This window comes from Neodiprion virginianus, chromosome 2 (genome assembly GCF_021901495.1).
Source record: "Neodiprion virginianus isolate iyNeoVirg1 chromosome 2, iyNeoVirg1.1, whole genome shotgun sequence".
Lineage (NCBI taxonomy): Eukaryota > Metazoa > Arthropoda > Insecta > Hymenoptera > Diprionidae > Neodiprion > Neodiprion virginianus.
The window spans coordinates 39,991,530-40,016,864 of record NC_060878.1 but is presented as its reverse complement, the minus strand read 5'-3'; the positions used below and the strand labels follow the sequence as shown (position 1 = coordinate 40,016,864).

Genomic DNA, 25,335 nt, shown 5'->3' with positions numbered 1-25,335 from the left:
ATCTTGGGACTTTTTACGACTTGCCGTTACCGAACCAGAAATGCGTCGTGGCTGTAACGGCCCGACGAGTCTTTTTCAAAGACTGAGCTCTAATAATTTGACGAAAAAAAAACCATTCTCCTCGCGTGTTGTACAGCAACTTTTTTTGCAAAATTTATCAATACGTGACTGTAGAGAAAATCGGGGATTGAATCTGCAACGATTTTTTGCCTCGTGGTGTAGAGCAAAGCAGAGGATTGACCGAGGTCCTTGCCGATTCGATCTTGGATCGATCGGGCTGAATTTTTCAAAGAATACCGCACTGCTCGTACGCAGCCTACACGCCTAGATAACTTTTTGCGCTACGGCTTACCGAACCACCCGGTTCGAACCTGTTCAGCTTTCCAAAAAATGTCTAAGCGGCTCGGGTGAGGCTATCCGCGTCCGGCTCAAGGATCAAGTTGCTCCGGTCCGTCTGATCTTCGGGGGGCCCGGAGCGAGTTCGTCCTGCGTGAAACGCCTATGCGCTTCTCGAATGCCCGAGAAACATTAACCGCTTAAGCCGGTGATTTTTCGACTTTTCTTTACACCGCGCGCTGCGTTTCGTTTCACCGTGCACGCACGGTTCCCCAAGTCCGGCGCGTTGCGAGAAATAATAAAAAATGGCGAGGCTGGACGAAAGGTTCGATGGAGCTTCAATTTGTTCCTCTTTTATTCGTCAACGTTTTTTCGATTATCGAGAGTAGCAAAATCGGCGTGCGATCGCGCCGCAGCAGCGCAACGTTTTTAGGTCCTCGTTCGCCAGCTCCTCCGATTCGGGATTAGCCGGTCTTCTCCAGGCACGGAGAAGCTGCCGCTTCTCTGCGGAGTGTAAGGCGAACCGTCGAAGGGAAACGGAACGCCGATGCCTCCGCGACGGATCGCTGAGCGATAACAGGTGATTGATACGGTATATGCCTACAGATACTCGCGGTCGTCGGCTCGGCAGGCCGAGGGTTCGTTTTGCTCCGTGAAAGAAAGGGAGACAGGGACAAGAGAGAGAGAGAAAGAGAGAGAGAGAGGTTCTTGGTCTCCGAGGGCCGGTTCATTTGCGAGCAACCGAGCCGCGAGTATTCGCCTAATCACCGGGTGTCCGCTCGGAGATATAATTACTAGCAGATTTATGACCGGAGTCATTCGCGCGCCCCCGACGCCGCCGTCCAGGCCTGCCTGTCTCTTCGTCGGCCGCGTTCGTCTCGGTGCTGCCGCTTCTGCTGCTCCTCTTGCTGCTGGGCACGAAATGAAATCCGGTTCGGCGTCACGACCAGGAATCCCGACGACTCGGACGCGTCGCCCACGACCGGCGACGACGTATCGACGAAATCGTATCTGGATGAATTTCATCTCCGCGCTGCTACGACTTGCAATGCAGTCTCGCCATTCGTCGGACTCTCTCATACTTGGTGGTCGGAGTTGTTATGCGAATTGAAGCGTAATTTGCGGAAGAAGCGATTCTTTCCCAACGAGAAAGTCTGACGAACACGGAACGGATATTTGTTTCGCTAGGCAGGGTTGTTACGAAAAAGGAGCTCTTATCGGACGTTAAAAGCTTAAAAGCTCGATCAAGTCAACATCCGAGATCAGGAATTCGAAATTCTTGAGACCAGGATGCAAACGCACGTAGAGAAGATGAAATTGAACGGCACAGGCTGGAGGCTGAGTTAGTCGAGTGTGTCTTGGGCTGTCGGGAGATGCTGTAGGACAGCGAAAATAATCCAACTCGGCTGCTTACACCGTCTAAATCTCATTAATTAACGATCCTGCTGTCCGTAGGTACGTTACGTATGTATAAATTAGAATTTTTGCAGAGGAGCAAAAGTCGCGTAGGCTTTGTTGCCGCAATGATGCTGAGGCAGCGCGTCGAGCGCTCCGAAGTCTCGGGTCGTTAATCAATCGGTTTCTAATGGGATCATCGAGATGGAGTGCGCGCCAAACGAGGACCGAAAGTGTCTTCGTTGTTTTCGGAGATTCTTATCTTCCGGGTTGCTCACCTCGAAATCCTGCCTGTCTCCCGAAGACAAGAGCTTGACGAGGTTATCCTCTCGTTAATTGAAGCTGACCTGCGGGTGATCCTTTTAATGACTAAAAACCCTCGCCTTTCTTCTCCTCCTTCTTCTTCTTCTTCGTCTCTCACGAATCCTATATCGTCATTCCTATCGTAAACTCTCGTTCCAGGAACGGCATCCACCCTGCAGCATTGTGCTCCTCGACGCGCACAAACCCAACCACATGTAGAGCCGAGCGATCGATTGTTAATATAGACTCTTACGGATCAAATCATGCCGTTGAACGCTGGATTAATTGAGTGTATCCCCCACGCTCGATTCACGAATTCATTCGGCCAAGAATGGTTATCTTCAATTAATGCAATTGACCGATCATTCCGAGTATCCTATGGTGCAAGCTTTTGCAATTGGTCGACTTTCTTGGGATGAAAACCACTTGGAGTATTAAGGGAGAGTTCGTTTCGTTCGAGGGGCAATTTTGTCCGTCCGACAAAAGTGTAAACCGACATTCGAAGCTGTCTGAAATGCCTTCGACGAGCATGGACGAGTGGTTCGTGGAGGACGAGGATCGAGGCGTCCTGCGGCACGTCCGGTGGATTGACGGACAGACGTTCATAGTCATCGTGAGGATCATCAGGCGGTTCGTCGTCACGATCATCATCATTATCATCATTGGTAGGATGATTGGCCGGCGTGCATTTGTTTCATGACGCAGCAAGGCGGCGCAGGACGCGGGGCCAATATCCAAGTCGCCTACCTGGGGTGTTGCTGCGTCACTGCCGGTGTACCCACAACAACGGGGCCCCGTATAACACATCCACGGGAAGAATAATAAATAATAAAGGAACGGGGAACGGCGACGCCGTAGAGTGGAGAGGAGAGACGAGAGACGGGAGATGGATAGCTCCGCTTGACTGACGGTCCATCAATCACCTGCGTACGCTCTCTTCTCCAAAATGAGCGAGTATTGGTAGCATACCTGTGCTCGCCGAACACGAACTCTGCACCACCAGAGAGAGAGGGAGAGAGTGAGCTCGGCTCGGCGCGCATCGTGACTCCTCCGTATTGTTACCATCCTTATTATTCGTTTGTCGTTGTTGTTATTATCACCATTATTGTATCCAGCTCGGTTATTATTACCTGCAGCGTACACACCGGGAACGATGAAACAGCCCTCGGCTACGGCACCAACCATGACCGTCTAGTCGTAGCTCGGAGTGCGGCCGCCTTTTTCTGCGTTACCTCTCTCGCCCGGGTCCCGATGACGTCGCGCATTTCACTCGCAGTCATTCCAGGCCCTTTCACTCCGTACCAGTTTTCTTCGCCGACCAAGGCTACCCGCTCTATTAGCCCTCTCTCACAAAAGGACGAAACCGCGCCGGAAAGTGTAAGGGAAGCAGCCGCCCGCTTCTGTACCACCGTCACTGGCCGATACCAAGGGTCGGTTTCCGCTACCACCGAACCTGCACCGAGTCTCGGTCGCGTGTCCCGAGAGCCGGAAAACGCTCGCCGGTTAAGACGGGCCGCGGAATGTCCTAAACACATACACCCAAGGCGCGCACCTGCGTTCGTTGACAGAGTCAACACTCCGTCGGCGTGCATTTTTAGGGCTCGGACGATTCGACCAAGTCGATAATGGTCAGCATGCGTGTCTCGCGACGGTATCGAATGACCGAAAACTGTTAGAACTTGTGCATATTATACTCGAGAAGTCGAGACGGGGCCGTGCCGAAGAGATCGGGGACGACTGCAGACGAACGGACGGATCAATCAGTCCGTGGATCAAGGATAGGATATAAGTTTCCCCGATGTGGTTTAGTCGAGGTCGGCTGTCGTGGTCAGTTTCGGATTGCGACGATGTCAGTGACAGCTGTGTGCGCGCGGAGAGAAGCGGGCGTGCAGGAAGAAGAGAGGGATACTCGACGATCAGAGACGCGGGGGAAGCGAGACGGGGCGGGTAAGCTCTCGCGTATTGAACTTGCACCGAGCCGTTCTCCTTTATACTCGCTCACTCACCTCGTCCCCCTTTCGCCCCCCTCTTCCTCCCTCTCTGATTGGTTCCCGTCTCGTGATCAGCGGACCGGTCAAATAACGACGTTAAACCGACGAGCCCGGAGCGGACGGGGAACGAAGGGGACGGGCGATGGTCCTTTGTGCAGTCCGCTGATTCTAATACTAAACCCAAACAAAGGTGAACCGATGACGTGGGTGTCGTCCCGCTGCTTGACGTTCGTTCGGCGGAGGGATAGGAGAACGACGCCGCCGTCACGACGGTTCCTCTTCCTCTTCCTCTTCCTCTTCCTCAAACCTAACCTGCCTACCTTGCGGGTCATTTCGATTTGGATCTTTGCCAATACCAAAGCTCGGCCCTCCCCTCACAAATTTGTCGATACATATCGTATATTATGTAGACGGAAATACTTTTTATCTCTTCCGCAAGTTGTGATTTTGATTAGGATTCTCTTCGTGGTTTTATCCTTATTCTGTTCTTTCTTTCTCATCATCAGTTTTCAATAAATGGTCAGGTAACTTGAGTATGGTTCGGTTGTTCCTCGTACAACACCTGTTCCGCGAAAGTACTTGAAATTGTTTATAAGATGGGTATTTATAATCCGATCGAAGACAATGGAAAAACATTTTTCCTAGTACCGCGCGAACTGAACTCACATATTCCAGACCATCTCTCCGCAAGTATCTCGACCTGATCTTTCTGATCGCATTTACGTCGAGCAGACGTTGGAAGTAAACTCTGTCCAGTGGTATCCTGACAAGCCACGAACGGAGTAAAATAACTCGCTCGGATTCAGATCCGGTCAGGATATCTCTCTCTTCTCTGTTTTTTCCTCACTCGTTCGTTCGGCTCTTCCGCACGCGCTCCGCTTTATCGAACTCGAGTGGTATGAGAAGTACGTGGACGCGGAGAATGACGGTGTGTAAGTGTGCTCAGGGAACAGGCAGTTTTACCTCCCAATTACTCGGGATGCGAGGTTCGGAGTATCGCGACTCGCACCCCGAGTATAGCCGGGCACCCGGGCGAGGTGGTCTAACGGTTTGAAGGAGGTTTCAGAGGGTTGAGTGCGCCATGGCGAGGCCGAAGGTAACGGCAAGGAGGGAAGAGGAGACTGGATGCTCCGCTCCGAGACGATCGTCGAGGGACGCTTCAACGCAACGACCGTCTTATCTCCGCCTCCGCCTTCGCCGCCGTAGTCACTGCCTATCTGGCGCTTCTCCGCCGCTCCTAAGGGGCGCGCGATTCCCCCGCAGTCGCATAAACCACGTGTGGAGGATCCCCACCCCCGACCAACCCCCCAGCCGACGTATACTGTATCTTAATTATTTCCCCGCTCAATTCCAGCAGCGGGGGGGGGAGGGGGTGGAAATCTCTGCGGTAAAATATTCCGACCGCGCCCTTCGTCCGTTTGTTTCGCCTATTCCGGCGTCGTTAGCACCGGAGTACGATTTTCTCATTGTCAGCGGATGATAATGCCGCGGATGAAACGCGGCACGCAACATCGGTGCGGATTCATATATTAGGTGCGTAGATGATCCCTGCCGCATCGGTTCTGCTGCTGATGCTGAACTCTCTGCCACGCTACAACCACCACCTTTATAAATGTCTCGGGGCAATAAAGACGAAGGATGGATTAGCCGGTGGCTCTGCATTCCTCGGCGCCGAATCTATTCTGGTGATTTGAAGCGAGACACGCGCGTCCTATGAATCAATCACGTGCCATCCGGCCGTCTGTCCTTTTCCTCCTCCTCTTTCTCTCCCTCTCGGTCCCGCTTTCCTCATCCTCTATTTGGACCTCCCTAATCCGCGCTCGGGTTTTTCGACGCTCTTCAGCCGGCTCGAGGAGCTGGGGAAGAACGGCAACGCGAGTGGAAAATAAATTTTCACAAGACCGAGTCGTAGCCGTGCGTATCGGCGTTTTGCGACATCCATTGGCGCACCCGTTCGTCTAAGGATACGCGATCGAATTCTGCGATGTTTAATTGGGTTACATTTCCGCGTTGTTTCCGGTCGGGTGAGCGACGATTCACCTGAGGGTTTCAATTCCACGGGCATTGTTCTTCGACGATCTCGGGTTTTGTCTTTTACGACGCTCGACTCTCCTTCGCTCAACCTTTTCAGACCTTGTAACGACCCTTTTTTTTCCCCGCTCCCCCGTGTCCTTTTCTCTCTATCTCATCGTCAGCTCTTCATTTTTACTCTGCGATTTCACTTTTTTCTTATCCCTTTTTTCGCGATGTCCTCCGCGGGCTCACAAGGTGTAACGACGGACTCCGCAGTTCTGTAAATCGAGCACCGTAACTCTTTCTTCATAATTTTTAAGTGCCGGTTTCTCAGGGCTGTAGAATGCAGTGATACCGCAGTGTTTTGATATTTTTTCACCACGAACTCGAACCCGGTCATATTCTCATGTCAGTCCTTCGATATTCTTCACTATCTACAAACTGTAGATTATTCGAAGTTGAGGGGGTAAAAGTGTATAAAGTATTGCGAAGATTCCTTTTTCGGATTCTGAAGCATTCGGTATTCTGAAAAACTTACTACAGTAGCAGTTTCTTAGCTTCATAGTTGTGGGCAAAAATTCTACACCTTTTTTCTTTTTTCTCTTCGCTCTCTTTTGCGGACGTACCGGCATTCACGTCTAAAGATCACGAGGCGCTATTAATATCGTTGAAAAATAGAGCGTTACCGAAAACGCCGCGATGTCACCAGTTGGCTAATTTCTTTAGGGATGACTGCCAAATTGTCAGCGATCATCAAGAAGAACAGTTCCTGGTATAACGCAGCACGTGTGTCGTGGATTTGGTAGCCAATCGAAACGGAGGATCGAATTTAGCGCCGAACTCGGAGCGCGGCTAATACGCCACATGCGAATGGTTCCGAATGACGTTGCTGAGGGAAGGAAACGTACGGCTTGGTGCTCGTAATTCACAGACCGAAGTCTTCGCTGCCTTCTCAGTTTCCCCGCGGTGCCTCTAAATGCCGAGTGACAGACGTGTGCCTCGCCTCGCGTTCCTGGATATCTCGGCGTCTTCTGCTCCCACCGATTCACGTACGACTCATAAATACTCGCCTCTACCCCTGCCACTGACATTTTCCAATATTCCGAACTGCACTGATTCCATCTGCGTCCCCCGTCGCACTCTTCCCATCGCCTGGCGAGACGCCTCTCATCTCACGGGTCCTACCCTACTGATTGTTTTATCAGCGAGTATACCCAGGTTCTCTCTCCAACTTTCCTCGTATATACCGAAATGATCTGGACCGAATGGTGACCCTCGAATTTACATACATGGCAAAGTTATCGTTATATCATCCCTTGAGGGGAATACTTTATTTAAGTTGGAAGTTCGTTTCCATTGACATTCTTGCGTTGTTACAAAAACGATGAATCGAACATACTGTGCCATATTTATATTTCGAGACTACAATAACTCTCCATTTCCTGATCAAACAGGATGCAGGTATCGAACATTGTCTCCTGACTTGTCTCATCACGGAGTGTGTTTCGTACAGTGAATCGCAGATGACAGACAAATGCAGAATTCGGGGCGTATATAAATCGTCATCCGTATTGTCAGTCTCGGGTGTAGAAATTTTCTGCCGCAGTCTGTAACGCTGCATGAGAGAGAGTATAAATTGTCGCCAATAAATAACAACGTCGGTGTAGAAACGGCACGAACAGGGGTTGCAGGAGGTTGGTTGTAATTTTAATTATACGCTGGGTTCTCCCGCGTCTCGTCACCCGGCTTACGCCTCGCGGAAAAGCCGCGAGTTTCAGTTTCGCCCTAGGAAGAGGTTAGGGGGTTGCGGGGGTCGGGTCGTTGGGTATCCCGCGAGGCAAACTTGGCCGAAACTAGTTGGCGCCAAACACAGGCTCTCCTCTCTCTCTCTCTCTCTCTCTCTCTCTCTCTCTCTCTCTCTTTCTCTCTTTCTCTCTCTCGACGCCGTCGCATCCTCTGCGCTTGCGCAGCGCGTGGCGCGCCGGAAAGCCAGGTTTCCTTGCGCCCTGTGCTGCGTTGTTGCAGGCTCAGCGGCTGAGGCCACGAAAATACGCTCTCGTGGTGCAGAGGGTCTGGGGTCGGACGCTCGGCTCTTCGCCCGCCGACCTTTACCCACCGCCACCGACCCTCCCTGCCGACCGTCAACCCTGACCTGATTTATGGGACTCCAGAATCGTCGCTCCCGGTGTAGCAGCGCATGCAGTGGCAGACAGCTGGCTGCGCGTCGACTCCGAGAGCGCATCGCGCGCACACCCCGCATTTTATGGTCACGACGGACTCTTCGTCGACTGTTGTGTTGTAGGATATTCGGGAAAACCTGGAAGAATGAGCGGGTTTTTTGCTTACCGTCCTTTTCCCGCATTATGCTCCGTGGAGGAATTGTTCAACTTTGGAAATAACCCCCTCGGCAATATTGCGGTACGGTCAGAGTCAAGTGCGAATCGAACGTGTTGGACAAGTTTCGTCGGGTCACGGGTTGTACCTGCTGGAAGCGGGCGGATTGACGGGTATTACAAGCTTGTCGACGAAGCATGGGGAGGAGAAAAAAAAGTAGAAAGCGCAGAAAATAAAGGAAGTAACCTACCACCCGTCACTTCGGAGAGAAATCAAGAGGCAAAGGGACGGGAGCAGACAGAGACAGAGAGAGAGAGAGAGAGAGAGAGAGAGAGAGAGAGAGAGAGAGAGAGAAAGAGCTAAGCGCCTCTCTGGGTGATTTGTGACGTGTGTCATTCTTTTGACCGTGCGACTGAGACTCCCGGCAGCCCGCATAGTGAAAGAGCGAAAGAGAGAGAGAGAGAGAATCATCGTAGGCTGCAGCACTGCCGTACCGCGGCATGGAAGGGACGTGGGATCAGACGGGGGTTGAGGGGCGGCGAGGAAGCGGTGGGGGTGGTAACGTGCACCGTAGATATGCCTGGATAATATACGAGCCTTGCATCTGTTCCCCGAATGACGCAACGGCCCGCCATAGATCACACCCAGAGCTTTTAGAGAGCGAAGGCGACTGAAGGCTGTTAAGGAGAGCCGACTCGAGCCAGGCACGCCGGGTTTGGGGGGGTGGACGAGGGGCGAAATGCCCTCGCCGGAACCGGGGAACGGGAGTACGTGGCGGCTAGAGGGAGACGGACCGATGACGTACTGTTACCGTTCCCGTCGCTCAGGAGCCGCGGCGTGTGTGTCCCTCTTTCCATCCGATTATCGCGCCTGAGTTGGACAAGGAACGAGCGGTGCAGGCATGCTCTGTGGTAACTTTCAGCAAAAGGAGAGGGGGTGGTGTGGGTGCACGTATTACGGACACGGTGGTAACGAGAGGTCCGCGTCTCATTGCGGGGGTGGGGTGGGTTTTACCGTATCCCGCAAGGGGGTGGTGGGGGCAGGTAAAGCGGCGAGTCGCGCACCCCTGGCGGCGAACGACGTTATATAGTAGAGCCGCGCGACCATTGAGAAGAGATATACGAGCGCGAGTTTGTTTGCGCTTATGGCCCACGTCTGGGGACGGCGGGGGTTATCGGGGCACCCTTATCCCCATTATTCCCCCGCCGCCCCTCCCTCGGCAGAACCCCTGCAACGGGTGACGCACCACGCGAATTAAAACGGCTCATAAATATCTGAAACAAAGGCAGCCGCTTTCGAGGGCGTACGCGGCTTGAGAGATATACGACTGTTACAACTGCCTCTCTGTATATACCGACGCAATGCCGGGGGTGGTGGGGGGAGAAGGAGAAGGCGAAATTCACCCGATGAGGGAAGACCGAGGGTTGAACCGCTGCTCCGCCTTCGCGAAAAATTCAGTAAATTCTCCTTCCCCCCCCAACTCACCCTAACCGTGTTACTGCAGGTTTCTACCGTGACAGGATTTTTTCACCCTCGGAGCTTCACCCCCGTCGGTGAAATATATAGAAAGAGATAGAGGAGAGAAGTCGTGGAGTTACCGATTGTCTTCCACTCAGTTTTTCACCCTTTGCTTGAGCCTGGCGCACTTTTATCTCATGTACACGTTGTCGCCCGTTGTTATTATACCTGCTGTATTACAGGAAGGTGTCGCAGGCGTATTGATAGAAAGAGATGCGAGGTTGAGGGGATTTACTCTCGGGGGGGAGGGGATTGAATAATTAACATGACTTCTACAATGTTGTTTTTCTTTTCTATATGTTGCAGGTAAGTAGTGGTCTCTCCGATCGTTTGAAAAGCGAAGTGTCGAGTCCTCGAGGCGTCGAGTCCCCGGGCCCTACAGACCGGAAACATGCGAAGCAAACAACAGCCGAGGCCCTCCTTCCGGTGGCCCCAGCAACGCGGTGGCGATAACCTCACCGGTAAATACACTCACACACACACACACACACACACACAGAGAAACACATTCACCTCTGACACCGACACACCAACCCAGAGAACGACTCCGCACACAAAATTTTTATGAGAAAACCCGCGGTGGTTGTAACGCCACGTTAAAAAATCGTTGCGCGCGGATCGCGGCTCCTCGCGATTATCCCTAATTCGCCGATTCTCCCCAGCTTCCATAAGTATAAGATAATTATCATCTCGCGCTCTATGCCTTCTCTCGAGCTAATCGGTTATTTATCGAGCGTACAGAGAAAGAGAGAGATGGAGAGAGAGAGCCGGTCACAGCTTTCAAATCAGCGCTCGCGACGTTCCGGACGCCGATCCTCGTCCCCCGTGCCTCCGGCTCTTTTACACTCTGATTGTGAGCCGCGTTCCCTCAAAGTGATTTACCGTCACTCCCCGTTCCAGCTGGCGCAAGAATCGCCTAATCAGTACCGAGTGCCCTGCATCTCTGCACGTCTACCTGCCCTTGCGTGTTGTACGTTCCAACAGTGAACGGTGCTGCAAGTGTGAGAGAAAGAGCCAGCGTCGTAACGCGCCGCGAAACGAGATTCGCACGCGGTCCTTTTCATCCCCACTACGCTGACATCCCGCGAGCTCGAATACCATGTACGTCGGTTTAGTCTTTGCATCGTCGTAATCCACACGTGAAACTTTCTTTTTCTTTTTCTTTTTTTTTTTTGCCCAATAGACAATGATTTTCCGGCTCAGTTTTCACTCCCGTTAATGGACTGGTGCAAGGGCTTGTTTAACAAGATTAATCGGCGCATTATACGCATTATACGCTAGCTGATATCCTCCAACAGAGAAACATTTCAGTGGGACAATGCAGAAGGTGCGACATTTTATTATCGATCGTTCACCTAACTCTTTTTTCATCCTGGAATAAACTTAAATTATCCATATCTCATTACATGTTTACGGATTCTTTTAAGCGTGGGAATTTTACGAGAATCGTTGCTGAATATCCTACGTGGCGCGATTTAATTTTGATGTATTTCATTTATACGGTGAAGCGAGTCAGTGTACAGTGTAAGATTCGTTCGGATGACGGAGCGATGGACAAAGGCAGTTTCATCCCGGCTGTCTGGTACCTGCTCATTCCCGTAGGAGTGACAGGATTACAATGAAGAGTCTCTGCGTCTTAGAATCTAGCGTAGAACATCTATATCCGCGTCCGTAACTCAGCGTATAAGATACTGATTCTGCACGTGTCGCAATTTTTACGAGTTCTAACAAAAAAAGAACAAACAGTAAAAAATAACCAGAAATCCAATGCGAACCGTGTCGATTTTATCAGTCGTAGACCGCTTCTGGTCTTCGCGGTTTTATGCGTTTTCTAATTGTCCCTGGTCGATGTAGTAGCAGGTTTGATGTGAAATTTCTAACGGTTTATCGGTAATTTGATCTTGCAGTCGATTCTTATTACCGTCGGAATTCTCTTAATCAGGAACAATTTATCTATCGGTCCTTTTATTACCACCAAATGTTGGTGTTGAACTTTTTTAAAAAACGCTGCAACATACTTGGTGCTAAAATATATACATGATCTGTTGAAGTTTTATTGATTGTTAATTCAGTTCGATTCGAACGTTGGATTGAAAAAATATGGAAATTCACCCGGATGTTACAGTCCTTGACGATGAACCCGAATAACGGCTGGATCGGACGTTGCCGTATCCTGGCTCGTTATGAGATCAGAGAGAAATCCTCCAATTCATACTTCTAACGCTGATTTAGCATGGAACACATTAATTCTCGGATAAAGTGCTCGATGCCCTCCTTGCCACAATACCTTACGTACATTTACCTTTTACTTCAAAGGGAGCCCTCTCACAACCGAGGTATATTCATTTAAATGCCTGTCAATACGCGAATCACGAAGTATGGTAAGGAGCTTTAATACCGACGCTCCCGCCTCAAGCAACTTCATCTGCGACTGCAGCTTTTAACTTTCGTCAATTTTTCTGTACGTCGAAAAATAATTCCCTGCAGCCAATCTGTGATCACTATTTTTTAACATTTCTTTTGAAGGTCAATCGAATATCGGCTTGTTGATTATTTATCTCTTGTTATTATTTCATATCAATTACCGTTAGGTCGTAATTTCTTGGTGGTGAAAATTCGATTATTAACGTAATCTACTAAGTTTTTACGCGCAATCGCGAGTGATTCGGACCAGAATTAATCAATTTTCAAGCAACTCTTCCCGCAGGAATTTCCGTATTACATTGCACACGCAGCTTAATTACTTGCCAAAAATGATTTACATAATGACAGTAGGCGAACAATTTTTTTATACCGAAATAACTTTTGCTGTAGGGATTTTTGGCCCCACTGTTAATCAAGCAAAAAATTGGCCAAAAACCGTTTCGTCTCGTTATTAAACAACCGCTCGGCGAACTCGGCGGACAAATGATGGACAAGGAGTGCCCGAGACTTGGCGAAGAGGCGACATATTTCAGTCGAACTCCACCCTCCTCATATCTCCTTCTCCTTTCTTCTACCCTGTTCTCTCACTTTTCCATTTTCTCTCTTCGTCGCGTCCAGCCACCCGTCAAGTCTCTCTCCCTGCAGCGAAGAAGCAAGTAAACGCACTTGAACCCGGTGAGATACCGCAGATCCTTCCACGTGGCAAATTGAAATTCAGATAAAGCAGAATCTTGAACGACGGTCACGAGTGCAGGCAGCGCCGCTACAGCCGGGATGGTAATGGATACCATCCATAATGGACTTGCTCGCGGACTTGGACCGGCCGGCTCGCGTTGCTCGATCAAAGAGAACCACTTCGTTTCAGAGAGCAGCCAACACGGTGGTGGTCTGCTTCCTGCTCCCTGCATGCCGTCCTTTTCGTCCTTATTTCATCGTCTAGTTTTCGTCCGTGGGATGATATTTGAATGCTAACCGGGATCTTTACGGCCGGTTAACGCGCTCCGTAAGCCGGCACGCTTCCGGTTTCATCGGTTTTTATGCGCTTTCTCGTCCGTGGAAAAAGAGATCAACCCTCCGATATTCCCCTCTCGTTGACCCCGACCCTGCAAGACGACGCGTGGCGTCGCGACTCGGACACGGGGTTGTTCATAAGATCCGACCCACAGGCTTACCGGCGCTCTCCTATCGCTCCCCGTCATCCGTCTATCCTCGAGGACAAACTTCTTTGCTTTAGTCCCTTTGGCGAGGAGTTTGACGGGCAGGAACTCCTTGAAGACGTTAAGCCCCAGTTGGGGGTTCCAGCTCTTTCTTTCCGACCAGGTACCTTCGAACTCTAGAAAAGTGGCAATGCACGCCCTTCGCTTCTTCCCTCGTCACATATTTTCCTTGTTTCCTACACGCTCATGAGTGTCTAATCGACGCTGAGTATCGTCGAGGCACAATCAGCCGAGCCTCGTCCATCTCGACGCTCTCTTCCTCTCCTCCGCTCTCTTCGAGCCGTTCGAAACACACAAAGAACCCGATTCGAAGATCGAACGTGATGATAACTCCAGCGCGTCACATGGAACGTCGTCGTTACGGATCAATTCCCGATGCAAAATCTGATCCTCTTTGACCCCTCCGAAAAGACTTCTCTCCAGGTCTGCGCCTCTTATTCACGATATTCGACGCCGATGCCTCGCAGTTTACAGAGGTCATAAAATTTGCCATTATGATTTTACCACCGGTCCAGGACCCGCTCTGATCGCTCCTGCGTCGTGCTGCCGGCATTGCTTACTTTACTCGGAAATTATACTTTAACGAAACTATCCCCCAGGGGAATCGAAATCTGGCATACAAGTGGAGAATCTGGTAACTTTTTCAAGAAAATTCCTAACATGTCAGCTGTTTGATTCGCTTATGTGATTCTCAAATTTTAACTTAACAAAACATTGGGCGAAAATCGCTAGGTTCCAAATATTGGGTGACTGAAATTACCAGGTTTACAGAACACGAGTATCCTTGTTACCGGATTTAAGAAACTCAAAGTTGCAGAATATCAAAAAAATGTTTCACAAAAATTCATCGTTACGCATTAACGCTGCAAAGTCCAAATTCATAATTAATTCTTACTGATCGTGATATGCGGTTTTATTTTTTACCAGCTGTAAAAAAGCGAGGTAAATAATCGCGTACAGCTTAAATTGGAAGTATAAAAAACCGTACTTCGGTATTAATAACACGAAGACAAGAAGTTGCGAAGTTTCCGTGTCAAAATTTCAGCATACACCGGGAGATGTTTGCACCCTTCAACGCGTAATCACCCCGCATTGCGGGATCGAGGAAGTTTGGGATATCGTGGTGAAATTGCTGCGTCGCGGAGGCGGAAGACGGAAGCGGAGTTGATGATGTCACCCTCCCCTCCCCTGATCCTCTCTGCGTCCCGAGTCCCGACCTGGACCAACTAATATTTCCTTCTTTTGTTGTGTTTCGCGGCAATTTGCAGCCTCGACTCGCAGCAAATTTCGGGGGCTGATTATTCGGGGCGGCGGCGGCGGCGAAGTGACGTCGTCGGGTGGATTAAAATGCTGCTGCGAAGAGTTGAGAGCTCGAGCCGAGCGCCCCGCGGTGGGTGAATCGGAATAGAAACGGGGGTTGGGGGCGGAAGAGGCCGCCGCCCCGGGGCAAGAGCATCAGCAGCGCACACTTTGCTCTCGGTGGTGAGCGCGGTTTCGCTCTCGGGTGCACGTGATATTTCCGCTACACCGCGAATTACCCGCGTGCGTGAAAAGACGGAAACGCATCAGCTCGCGGCGCGCCGAGGGAAACGCGACGTTAGCGATATCTTTTTATAACGTTTTCGCTAGGCTTCTATAAAAACATCCGATTCGGTAATTCGTCGTGGAATTTCCGGATTGCACGTATCTTAACGCGACAATTTCTAAACGGCTTGACCGCATCGAATCGCATCGCATGACATCGCCTTGGGTCAAATTAATTACGAAAGTCATGTCCTGACGAACGAGCGGCGGTTTTCTAGCTAGTTTCGTGCTGGTTTCAGAGGGAGGGATCAAAACTCGCGTACGAAGCACGTACAAGGTGTGCATTAAGTAACGGAGAAGTAAATTCATTACACATTGAAATTGCACGTTATTATACGAACTATGCGTGCGTGGGTAATTATCTTATCGTACAAAGTACTAATTTTGTAACGCATTAATAAAATCACTAAGACATTGCGATCATACGCATTACATGTATAATTTGAGATGAAATAAAATCAAGCTGCCGCTTGTAGCTCGAGGTAGGTACGGGCTGATTTTATACGCGCTGAAAAAGAAGAGGAAATAACAACCTGGAGAAACTTACGTATGTGTGTATGCATGTACGCACGTACGCCTGTATGTATACGGAGTAGGAATTAGCGACGGACGCTTGGCGCGCTGTCTGCACAGCTCGTTTTGCGACGTGTCTCCTGTCAGATGGACGACTGGTCCTCTCTCGTCCGTCCGTCTCCCTGTCCACCTTTTAAGTCTCTCGCACCGTAAGACCAACCCAGACGTATGGGTCCGGGCCGCCAGCGCGGATTCCGTCGGCTCCCAAGGCGAGGCCGAGCTGTCAGTCCTCGCCGATTGACCGACGCCTCCAGCGGCGAGGGACTGGAAGTTAAAGAGTTTAAACTGCGCGGCGAAGCCCCCGCGTTTCCTTCCTCGTAGCATTGTCGGGAAGCGGTATCGGAAACGAGATCACTCAAAGTGCCAAAAAAAAAAAGTGAAATCGTAACCAAGGGGTTGAAGTTAATTGGGAGGAGTTGCTACGGCAGCTACACCGTCAAGCTCCAAGAGTCGCGACTCCGGGGATGATCGCCGTCGAATAGAAGGCAGCGGCAGATTGTCCGTTTCTCTCTCCTCCACCTATATTTTTTCATCCCCTCTCCCACCGGTATTCTCGCTCTCTCACGGGAGCGACGTTGCCGGCCGATGAGTGATGCTGGCCCATTCTTGGAGACACCCTCTTGAGTAACGAGCCAAAAGAAGTATCCGTCATTCCTCTTGTCTAAGCGGACGGTTGTGTGTATAGGCGGTATACACCTGCGGGGTATTTATATCAACGTACAAAAGGATCCAGGAAGGGTTGAGGGGCGGGGGATGCAGGTCGAACAGTGACCGCTTGATCACGTGGCTACGGCGGTTTGCGTGTCGCGGAAGATTTATATCCGCCCGGGTGATAAGGACAGACCGAATATAATGCAGCCCAGCGGGGTATCCTTCTCGTTTTTGTCCTCCTCGTGGATGGTCAGTGTGGCGGGATACTCATTTTTAATTCCCGTCGGAGCAACTAATTCGATTAGATAAGATCGGCTCGGTCCGCCTTACGTACCGAACTTACCCCGTCCGTTCGCTGCCGCCCCTATCTTTCCCCGTCCTTTCTTCCCCGAAGATACTCGGCCCCGGGGTTTTATTTTGAATAAATAACGGAGAGGGTTATTTGTCGCCTACGAGGGAGATCCGCGGGGCTGTCAGGGCGCCGCGGGAGGCGAAGAGAGAGAGCTACCGGGGCTCGGGAGAGAATTTGATTAGCCCGACAGAGCTAACGGCTAAGCACGTTAGAAGGCTGATCGAACCGTTCGCTAATGGATTCGCAATTCGATGGTGAGCAGCGGCAACCGGTAGACGGACGTCGCCGCTCGCGCCACGCGTTGCATTAATAGCTTTGCGACGGTTTCCTTCACTCAACCTGTCTCGCCCCGCGAAAGCGCGCGAGAGCCCGCATCCCCGACCAATTGACGTTTTAAAAGGTTTTTATGCCGAATAAATGAACCTTTATTAAGATCGTCCACACCCCCTGAGACGACGAGAGTGTTTCGTTTTACTTTATTTTTATTATTATTATTTTTTTTTTTTCAATTGGCAGCCGCCAAAATTCGCCTGGACCGTTCCGGGCCTCGGGAAACGAAGTTAGGGAGAATTTCAAGCCGCGAAATATCAAGGACCAAGTCTTCGTCGCGGCTGTGAATCGAGGGAAAAACGAATATAGTGTCGAAAAGAAAGAAAAAAAAAAAAGAAAAAATGAAAACAACGATTTCTCTCACTCGATGCTCGGTCCTCTCAGCCCCCCCCCCCCCCCCCCCCCCCCGCCCACCGTAAGTACAGCTCTTGCCGTCCGCGCGCGGTTCTTGATTGCAACGGGACAGTGAAGCGCTCTCGACGTGAATTCGCCGTAGGGTGAGAGTCGGAGGATGAGGGAGGCTGCGCAGGACCAGAAGGGAAGGAAAGTGGACTGTCTGTCTGTCCTGTCCGTCACATTGCCGCCGTCAGATTATCGCTCTGACACTTTTCGAGTTATTCCGGACGTCGTAGTCTCCGCTCGAGATCCGCGACTGGCAGCCTGTGTTGGTACCGTCACACCGACGACCCACACGACGTCGAGTCCGCGAGTGCAGACGACGACGCGTGTGCCGCAGACGCTCTCACGACGCACTCCCTCATACGTGTATACGCGTGTAGTCGAGTACCAACTCCCGCGGGCACAGACGTTGGAACCGTCCGAGCCGAGGCCGGATGTTGAACCACCCGGTTGAACGGTTTGATACTTTGGGTGTCAGCGTCGATGAAATTTCATACGAAGGTGATCGACCAAGGCCACGGACAAAGGCTCCTTCGCGAGATGGGTGAGATTCTTTCGCTCATTCTCGCCTGCTCGTGCTTCTCCGGTCGAAGAGAGGGAGCTGGCGATGTGCCGAGCGAAAAAGAGGCAGGGAGGAGGAAGGAGGCCGCCGGCACTCGGCTCGCCCGGTATCAATCATCGCTCACCTGGTGGAACGCCGAGGTACTAATTGCCTGGCAACGAACCTGTATGTAAGAAGGATGCGGACGCGAGCGATTCTCGCGGACGACCGTTCTCGTCGACTTCCGCGATGATCGACCGCTCCGGAAAGCTACGATGAGGTCGTCTTTTCAATCGGCTCTGTCGATGAGCAGGACCCTTCAACCTCCGATACTACCTGCTTATGTACAATCGTTCGACGAGGTGGATTAAAAGACAGTCGATGAACATTTTCTCATCGTCATCGGTAATCGGAATGTCGTACACTAATGCATCAAAATTACTTCCGTTTTTGTTTTTCACATCCTATACACAGTTCTAAAGAGTTGCTTTTCCCGCTGAGTAGAAAAATAAAAAAAAAAAAAAAACAGTGGCGGAAAAAGTCGTAGACAAGCTGCGTGACAAGTGATGAGAGTAGACAAAGGCAGAGGTGCCGATTAGCTTACGAACGGGGCACCTTTTTGAGAAGGAGGGAAGAGCCTCGCAATGGTTTAGGTTCAGAACAACGTTTGATGTCATCAGTGGTTTCGACGAAGAGGGGGACAAAGACGTGGAGGGCGCGGGGTTACCTTGGGCGTGGAATTACGAGTGCAAGTCCAGCGACGCGCGTCATTCAATTAACAATACAATCATTGAATGTGATTGGATTATTTTCGTTGAAACAAGAAGAGGGAAAATGAAATAAAAATTTGAAAATTTGAAAATAATGACAAAGGAGTAAAAAAAAAAAAAAATAAATAACAACGAAAAACACAACTACATACATTATTAGCGACGTGGTAATTGAATAATTTCAATTTTGTATCGCGCTTTTGATCTGGAAATGACGGCTTGATATTTTGTATTCGCTCGGTGGCGTTTCGGCCGCCCACACAGCTATGCCAATAATTATCACTCGTCCCCTCCTGTCTGCTCGCTTCCTCACTCACTCGCTCGCGAAGAACGTTACACTGCTAATCGACCTTGCGAGCTTTCACTTACACCGTCTCACCGCTTTTGCCTACTAACGACGTCCCTGTGACCCTTATCCATATCAATTCTCATCGAATATATATGGGAGCCGAAACGTGTTCAAGGATTTATCAATGCCCTGTTCAATCACTTGTCAGAGCTTCGAATCGCGGGACTATCGTTACTTGCCTTACAAAAATCTTGACAGATAGTTTTAATTAGGAAGTCCAGTGACAGGGGTCATCGAATCTCTACTCGCACTGTGTGCAACAAATTTTAAAGCTGGTTCACCTACTCTAACGATAAACTCAGACAAACGAACCATGTTCACGGAATCCTTGTACTTAATACGCAAATTTCTTTTGTTTCAGGTAAGTGGTTCGATACTACCGTATTGGCTTGGAGATTGAAGGCAGTGAGTAGAAAGGCTGTTAATTTGTATAGACAGTATTGTTCATTTTCGGGTTGGCGCAGGCGACGAAGGTTGCCGTCAATTTGTCAAAATCTAGAAAGCATCTGTACGTTAAATCGAGCCACGAATAACTCCGACAAAAACTGCGTCAGACAGTATAAATGCCGGCCTATCGGCAGCGGGTGCAAAGGGCTCGACACCCTTCCGATGAATTAATATTCCCAAGCGCATCTCCCCGCGGAGCATGGGCCGTCATATTCCGCGGTGCTTCTCATCGCGACGGTTGGTCGGTTGTTCCTTCGGTAGGCAAAAGGCCGGCGCGTTGGCTGGGTGCGTGCGACGTCACCTCGTGATGAAGTTGACCCGACGTCCAGGACGGCGTAATAAGGGACGTAGCTGGACGGAAGAACGAACGAGCGGCCAACGGACAGGCGGACAGGAGGACAGGAGGACAGGGGTGAACGTTGACACGTGGGAGTCGGGGAGAACGTGACGCGTCCGTCTTGCGAGCCACCCCTTCCACCCCCGGCGCTACCCCTGCATCGTCGCGACGCCGGCGACCGCTATTGTTGTTATTATTAAGGGGTGGAGACCGGGGGTGGAGGACGTTGACGGAAAGGAAAGGCGGCGTCTGCAGGTGACAGATGAAACAGCGCCTTCCCTTGCATCCCCCCTCCAGATCTCCGGTCGTCAGTGCGGGTCACGCTGCCCCTCAACCCTCGCCCCGATCCTCCACCTACTACGTACACGTCCCACCCGCTCGGTACACTCAACTCTCTACGTTTCTCCACCTCCTGCAGGGACTCTCGCCATTTAACTGCACACGACGTTTCTACCCAACGCCCTGCCGTGAGGATACTGTCAAACTCCCGACGCGACTCCGTTCGACTGACCATCGACCAATCCCGCTCTCTCGGCTCCGCTCTAATCCAAGCTTTTTCTACCTGCCCCCACCACCCCTCAAGCTGCTCACCGATTGTTACTCCTTTGCTCCGCCAGCTCCGCGTCCGAATTTCAAAGTGACGTTTCTCATTTACGCGGATTGCCTCTGACCACCACTGCAGCTCACCTTGGACTTTTCATCCTTCTGCAACTGGAAAATCTTTGAAGCCAGCTTGCGAACTGCGAGCTTTTTCGCTCTTCGCAGTTCGTTGTGTGTTTAAATATACCTTTCGCATTTTTCTTTCTTCTCGTTGACGAACCCGCGTTCGGGAGAGCATATATTACCGTCCGAGAGGCCGAGAGGATCGGTCGAGGACGTCAGTGGTGGCGGGAGAAAGTCGAGGACGACGAGATAGGAATGCCTAGGAGAGGCGTCTCGGTCGTCGGGTCAGCCAGCAGGAGCAGCGCGACGTCTCGGCTTGAATAACTCGGCGTCACCCACCCACCCACCCTTCCCGGGGTTTTCCGCTAACTAAACGTACTACGTGGACTCGTACGGGGGTCGGATTTGCGTGCGTCGTGGGGCAACCGGAAACCAATAAACCTCCGGGTGATATCCAGGAGTCAGAAGTCACGGGACCCGGTTCGGAGTGAGTGGCTGGCTGGCTGGCTGGATGCCGGGATGAGGAGGAAGCGCGGAAGGCCCGCGGCTCGTGGCTCGCCGCTTCTCGCTTCCCTCGGGATGAAACTCCCTGCAGGAGTTTAAGACGAAATCCTCTCCTCGCCGGTCGCTGAATATTCAATGAACCCGAACCGACGCGCGTCCGAGCGACTGAGAACCGCGAGTCGTCCGCGGAACGGAACGGGAACGGCTCGCGTTACCCCGACTTCATCTCCCTTCCCTGAATGGAACATATATTGCGACGCGTCAATCTCACCGCTTGTCTCATCTAATTTGTTCCGTCCCCGTCTCTTCGCCGTTCACCCACAATCCTTTTATACCTACTACGTCCGGTTGCTTCCAACGCACTCCTACGTGGAAATCATTTCACACGCAACGAAGGGTAGAACGCTTTATTTCCATTCAAGGAATTATCGCTGTACCGCTTTGTCCCTTACAGACATCCAAAATTTATACGATATCTTATCGTTCGTGAATTTCATAGTACGATAAATCACGTCGTATGCATATGACAGACTTTTTCACCATCCGCAAGGAATCCGCAAACCTCTTTCTAATGCCCTGTTAACGAAAGAAACTTTTTTCGAAATGAAATGAATTAAATTTTGGTTTTGATAGCCGACGATTCAAATTTTTCATTAATTTTTCCATTCTTGATTAAAAGCAGTGGTTGTAAAGTGATAAAAATATCTGCAACGAATCACCGCGTACCAGAATAAAACAAAAATATATAAAAACCGATTCGACCCTGGGAAACTGCTGCAGCGATAATAGCTTGGAATTATCTGCTACGCATCGTTACAAAAGCGAAAGACCGATGTTCACGGGTAGTTGTTTAAGGAACAAATTTTCTTGATGGATATGATCAGATGCGAAGGCTGTCGATTCTCGTCAATTCCTTCCCCTACGGGAGAAGTCGGCGGCCGCTCAGGCGTCGCCCCTGACGGCATTGATCTGTCGGACGCGGGAGTCTTGATATCGCGACGGAAGGGGTAGTCGGAGGTGGGGGACGGTGAAGGGGGGTGGGGGTGGGGGGTGGGTGCCACTAACGTGCGGAGAACACGGCGCGCCCGGTCCAGCGGCCTCGTCACTCCGGCTGGAGACGGCTCGTCACGCCGCGCGACTCCTCCTCGACTCATTACAAGTCTTGCAGCAGTTCTCCCGGACTACCACCCCCTCTGCGTTCACGCCGGGTCTGGGCAGACGGAGAACCCCTTCGTGCGGCTATCGTCGCCCTCCCTGCAGCCCCTTCCTTCAATCTGCCCCTTGGCGCCCGAACGACTACCCCTACTCTCGATTCTCGGCCTTACTCCCCCGCCCCTCCCCCCCCCCCCCTCCATTGCCGAGATGCTGTTGACCGTTTCCCCCATCGTCTGCATCCTCGCTGTACGAAAATTTTCCCTTTGCGCAGGCAAAAACCCGGAACCCCAATTACTCGTTTGAATGAATCGCGTGAAATGGACGTTTTCGAACGGTTTAAAAGAGTCGAAAAAATTGTTCCTAATTGGCTTCTCGCATTATATAGTACGACCTCGCGGTCTCTGATCTGGCGTAAAGGGTTTTCGAATCCTTCGGGTCGATGTCTCAGTTTTTAAATCTGCAGTTCCACCCTCTTTCTCTCTTTCTCACTCACACGCATCTTTCTTGACGGGTGTCCCTGTAATCGACGGTTGACGAGACATTCTATTATACGGAATAAGCGACTTCGGAACAGGACTTGGGTGCTCAGGGGAAGACGCAGAAAGGGGCGAGCGACGGCGAAGCCGGGGGGTGACGGGGGTCGGAACTAGCTACGGTGGTGGGGGCGGTTCGGTCGTCGGATGGCTGACCTGGTTGACAATCGATTGACGGCTGTCGCCCAGACCTCCTGTCCGCTCCCCTCGCCTGCAACACCCCCGGCCCCGCTCCCTCTGCCCCTCGCCGACGTCGCCGTCGTCGTCGCCCCCACCTCCGTCAGCCTCGCTCCTTCGTCGCTCGTCGCCCGTCGCGGGCTGTCCGTCAGGGTGCGTCGCGTCGTCTTATATATGTATACGCTTGTACACCTACGCCCTGATCGTTGCTATTATTGTGCGACCCCTTCTCCCTCGTTGATTTCTTTCCCCCTGCTGCTCACGCCGATCGCTTCCAATCTACGGGACGAACGACATCGCATCGCGTTAATTAAAGACACGGGTACGTGACGAGTTTAGAATTTTAACGATTAATAATTGTTTTTACATTGTTGGGGATATCCGTGATCGATGAAAGATTATGCGAGAGACTGGAAAACTGGATGGAAACAACACCAATAATTATTTACCGAGAGTCATGTTGTAGCGATCAGATGGTGAACCTAAAATTTATCTACCATCAATCGATCTCTCGCTTCGAAAGAGAAACGAAGAATAAAGAGACGGGATGTGCGGGATAATACCGGGATGGGAATTTGCTTTACGACCCTTCGGCCAGTTTCGTTGAACCGATGCTAACTAGACTCTTCAAGCGGCGTGTGTCAGGGAGCCGCTTTTACGACCCCGTATTGGTCTCCCAATTTCATTTTTTATTTCATTTTTCGTTCTCGTCTTATTTGTCTCGTACATATTATTCTTTCCCAATCAATTTTTAGAAACATTTTTCAAACCTCGGGATGTTCATTTTCGCTCAACGAAGCGCGCACCTCGCGGAAAAGTAATAGTTTTCCGGACGTGCGATATAAAGCGGCGTGCAGCGGGTTCCAGTAGCTGGTTCCGTTCGTCGTTCCGGGACGTCAGTGGCGGTCCGGAAGGTGTGCATGCACCAGGATGTCGGATATACGTCAGGCGGAGGTGGAGGAGGATATTATTTGCCGAGGACAGTGACAAACGCTCGTCAACGTCAGCTCGGTGCCGTACCCAGAGGCCGTCGGCACCGCGCCGCGTCTCGACGGAGACGTGACGAACATATCTAGGCCCTGGACCGACTCGTCATCTCTGTCTCCCGTCAAAAGCGACTGCCAGTACGGTCGCTGATGGTGCAGGAGGCAGCGGAGTGACGTATCGCGGCGTCGTATCATCCCGTCTTAGTCAACGGCGTCCGTCACGAGCCGCCATTCGTCACTGCTCGGCTTGGCCGACGCTGCCACCCCTCCTCTCCTCTCCTCTCCTCTCCTCTTTGCCCTCTACTTTTTGCTCCTCTCAATACCGTCGACGTTGACGTTTGCGATTCTTTCGCGTGAATTATCGCCACTCGAAGACGCTCTACGTGCGCGTATAAATGCAGCCTGCATATCTGGCGCGAGATCTGGTTACGCGTAAAGGGGCAGCACCGTCCCTCTAATTAATTATTTTGTCGCGTGTGTAGATGCGTAACGGTTCCACCGACGAAGAGGCGGTTTAACTCTACCCGAGATCCGGATGGGCGATAACAATTGAAACAGACACTTGCGTACTAACGTTATAATATCCGCACTAATCGTAGGCGCAATCCTGCAATGCGTCCCGCATTTCGTTTCATTATTCTACGGTTAAATCCGCTTGTTCACATGCTGTCTACTCTCTTAACGCGGTGACGAACGTTCCACTAATTTAAACGCCGGAAAATCTCTGCTGCAACTGATTTGTAGTCGGTGAAGCAAAAATTTGTCTTTTCAAAATCAGGTGAAAATTGAAAGCTGAATATTTTAATTTCTCTACCGCAGTTTTCACAATTCATATAAATTTTCACGTGCAATTGTCGGAAAAAATATTGTACAGATGACCGTATTATACGTGTTGAAAAAGTTGAAAAAATGGTGGAAGGCTTGAATTCCAAATCCCAACGTTTACACGCCGTCATCGTATCCTTGTTGTTGTTTATCATTTCTCGGCTTTCCGCGTTTCGCGGCTAGTTTCGCGTATAACATAACGCAACATTATGCATACATACAAAGCAAGCAGCAGGCTGCGAGTCTCCACCTCCATATATCGCGTGCGAAAGGAACGAGAATGGCATTCGCGTTTTCTCATCGTCGATTAGCTCTCGGCGTATAGTATCGGCCAGTCAAGCATCGTCGTTACTCAGTTATCCGTACTTTATACAAACCCGGGGGGAGGGGGGAGATTTATTACTTCCGTTTGCCACTGTGTTTTGTTTTCACGCGCGGTACGTTAGTCAGCACTGCTCGATCAGCATACCTCCGCCCCCGCCCCCGCCTCCTTTTAAAAATCCGTCAAAACTGAGTCACCGCCCCCGCCCCCGCCTAGATCCAACACACCTGTACGATACGCATTAAACGCGCACGGAGTGCTGCACTGTAACTTGTCGAGGCACACGATAGCCCGTGTCTGACATGT

General features: G+C 51.0%; 1 protein-coding gene across 5 annotated transcripts in view; it reads left to right on the top strand.

Moving 5' to 3' along the window:
- LOC124297486 (protein tiptop) overlaps window positions 1-25,335 on the top strand; it is a 117,144-nt gene that overhangs the window by 71,253 nt on the left and 20,556 nt on the right. For all 5 annotated transcript variants that reach the window (XM_046748580.1, XM_046748578.1, XM_046748579.1 and 2 more), the window contains one exon: window positions 10,197-10,351. In XM_046748580.1, coding sequence (XP_046604536.1) covers window positions 10,282-10,351 — 70 coding nt within the window. In that variant the 5' untranslated portion in view covers window positions 10,197-10,281. The remainder of the gene's footprint in view (window positions 1-10,196; window positions 10,352-25,335) is intronic.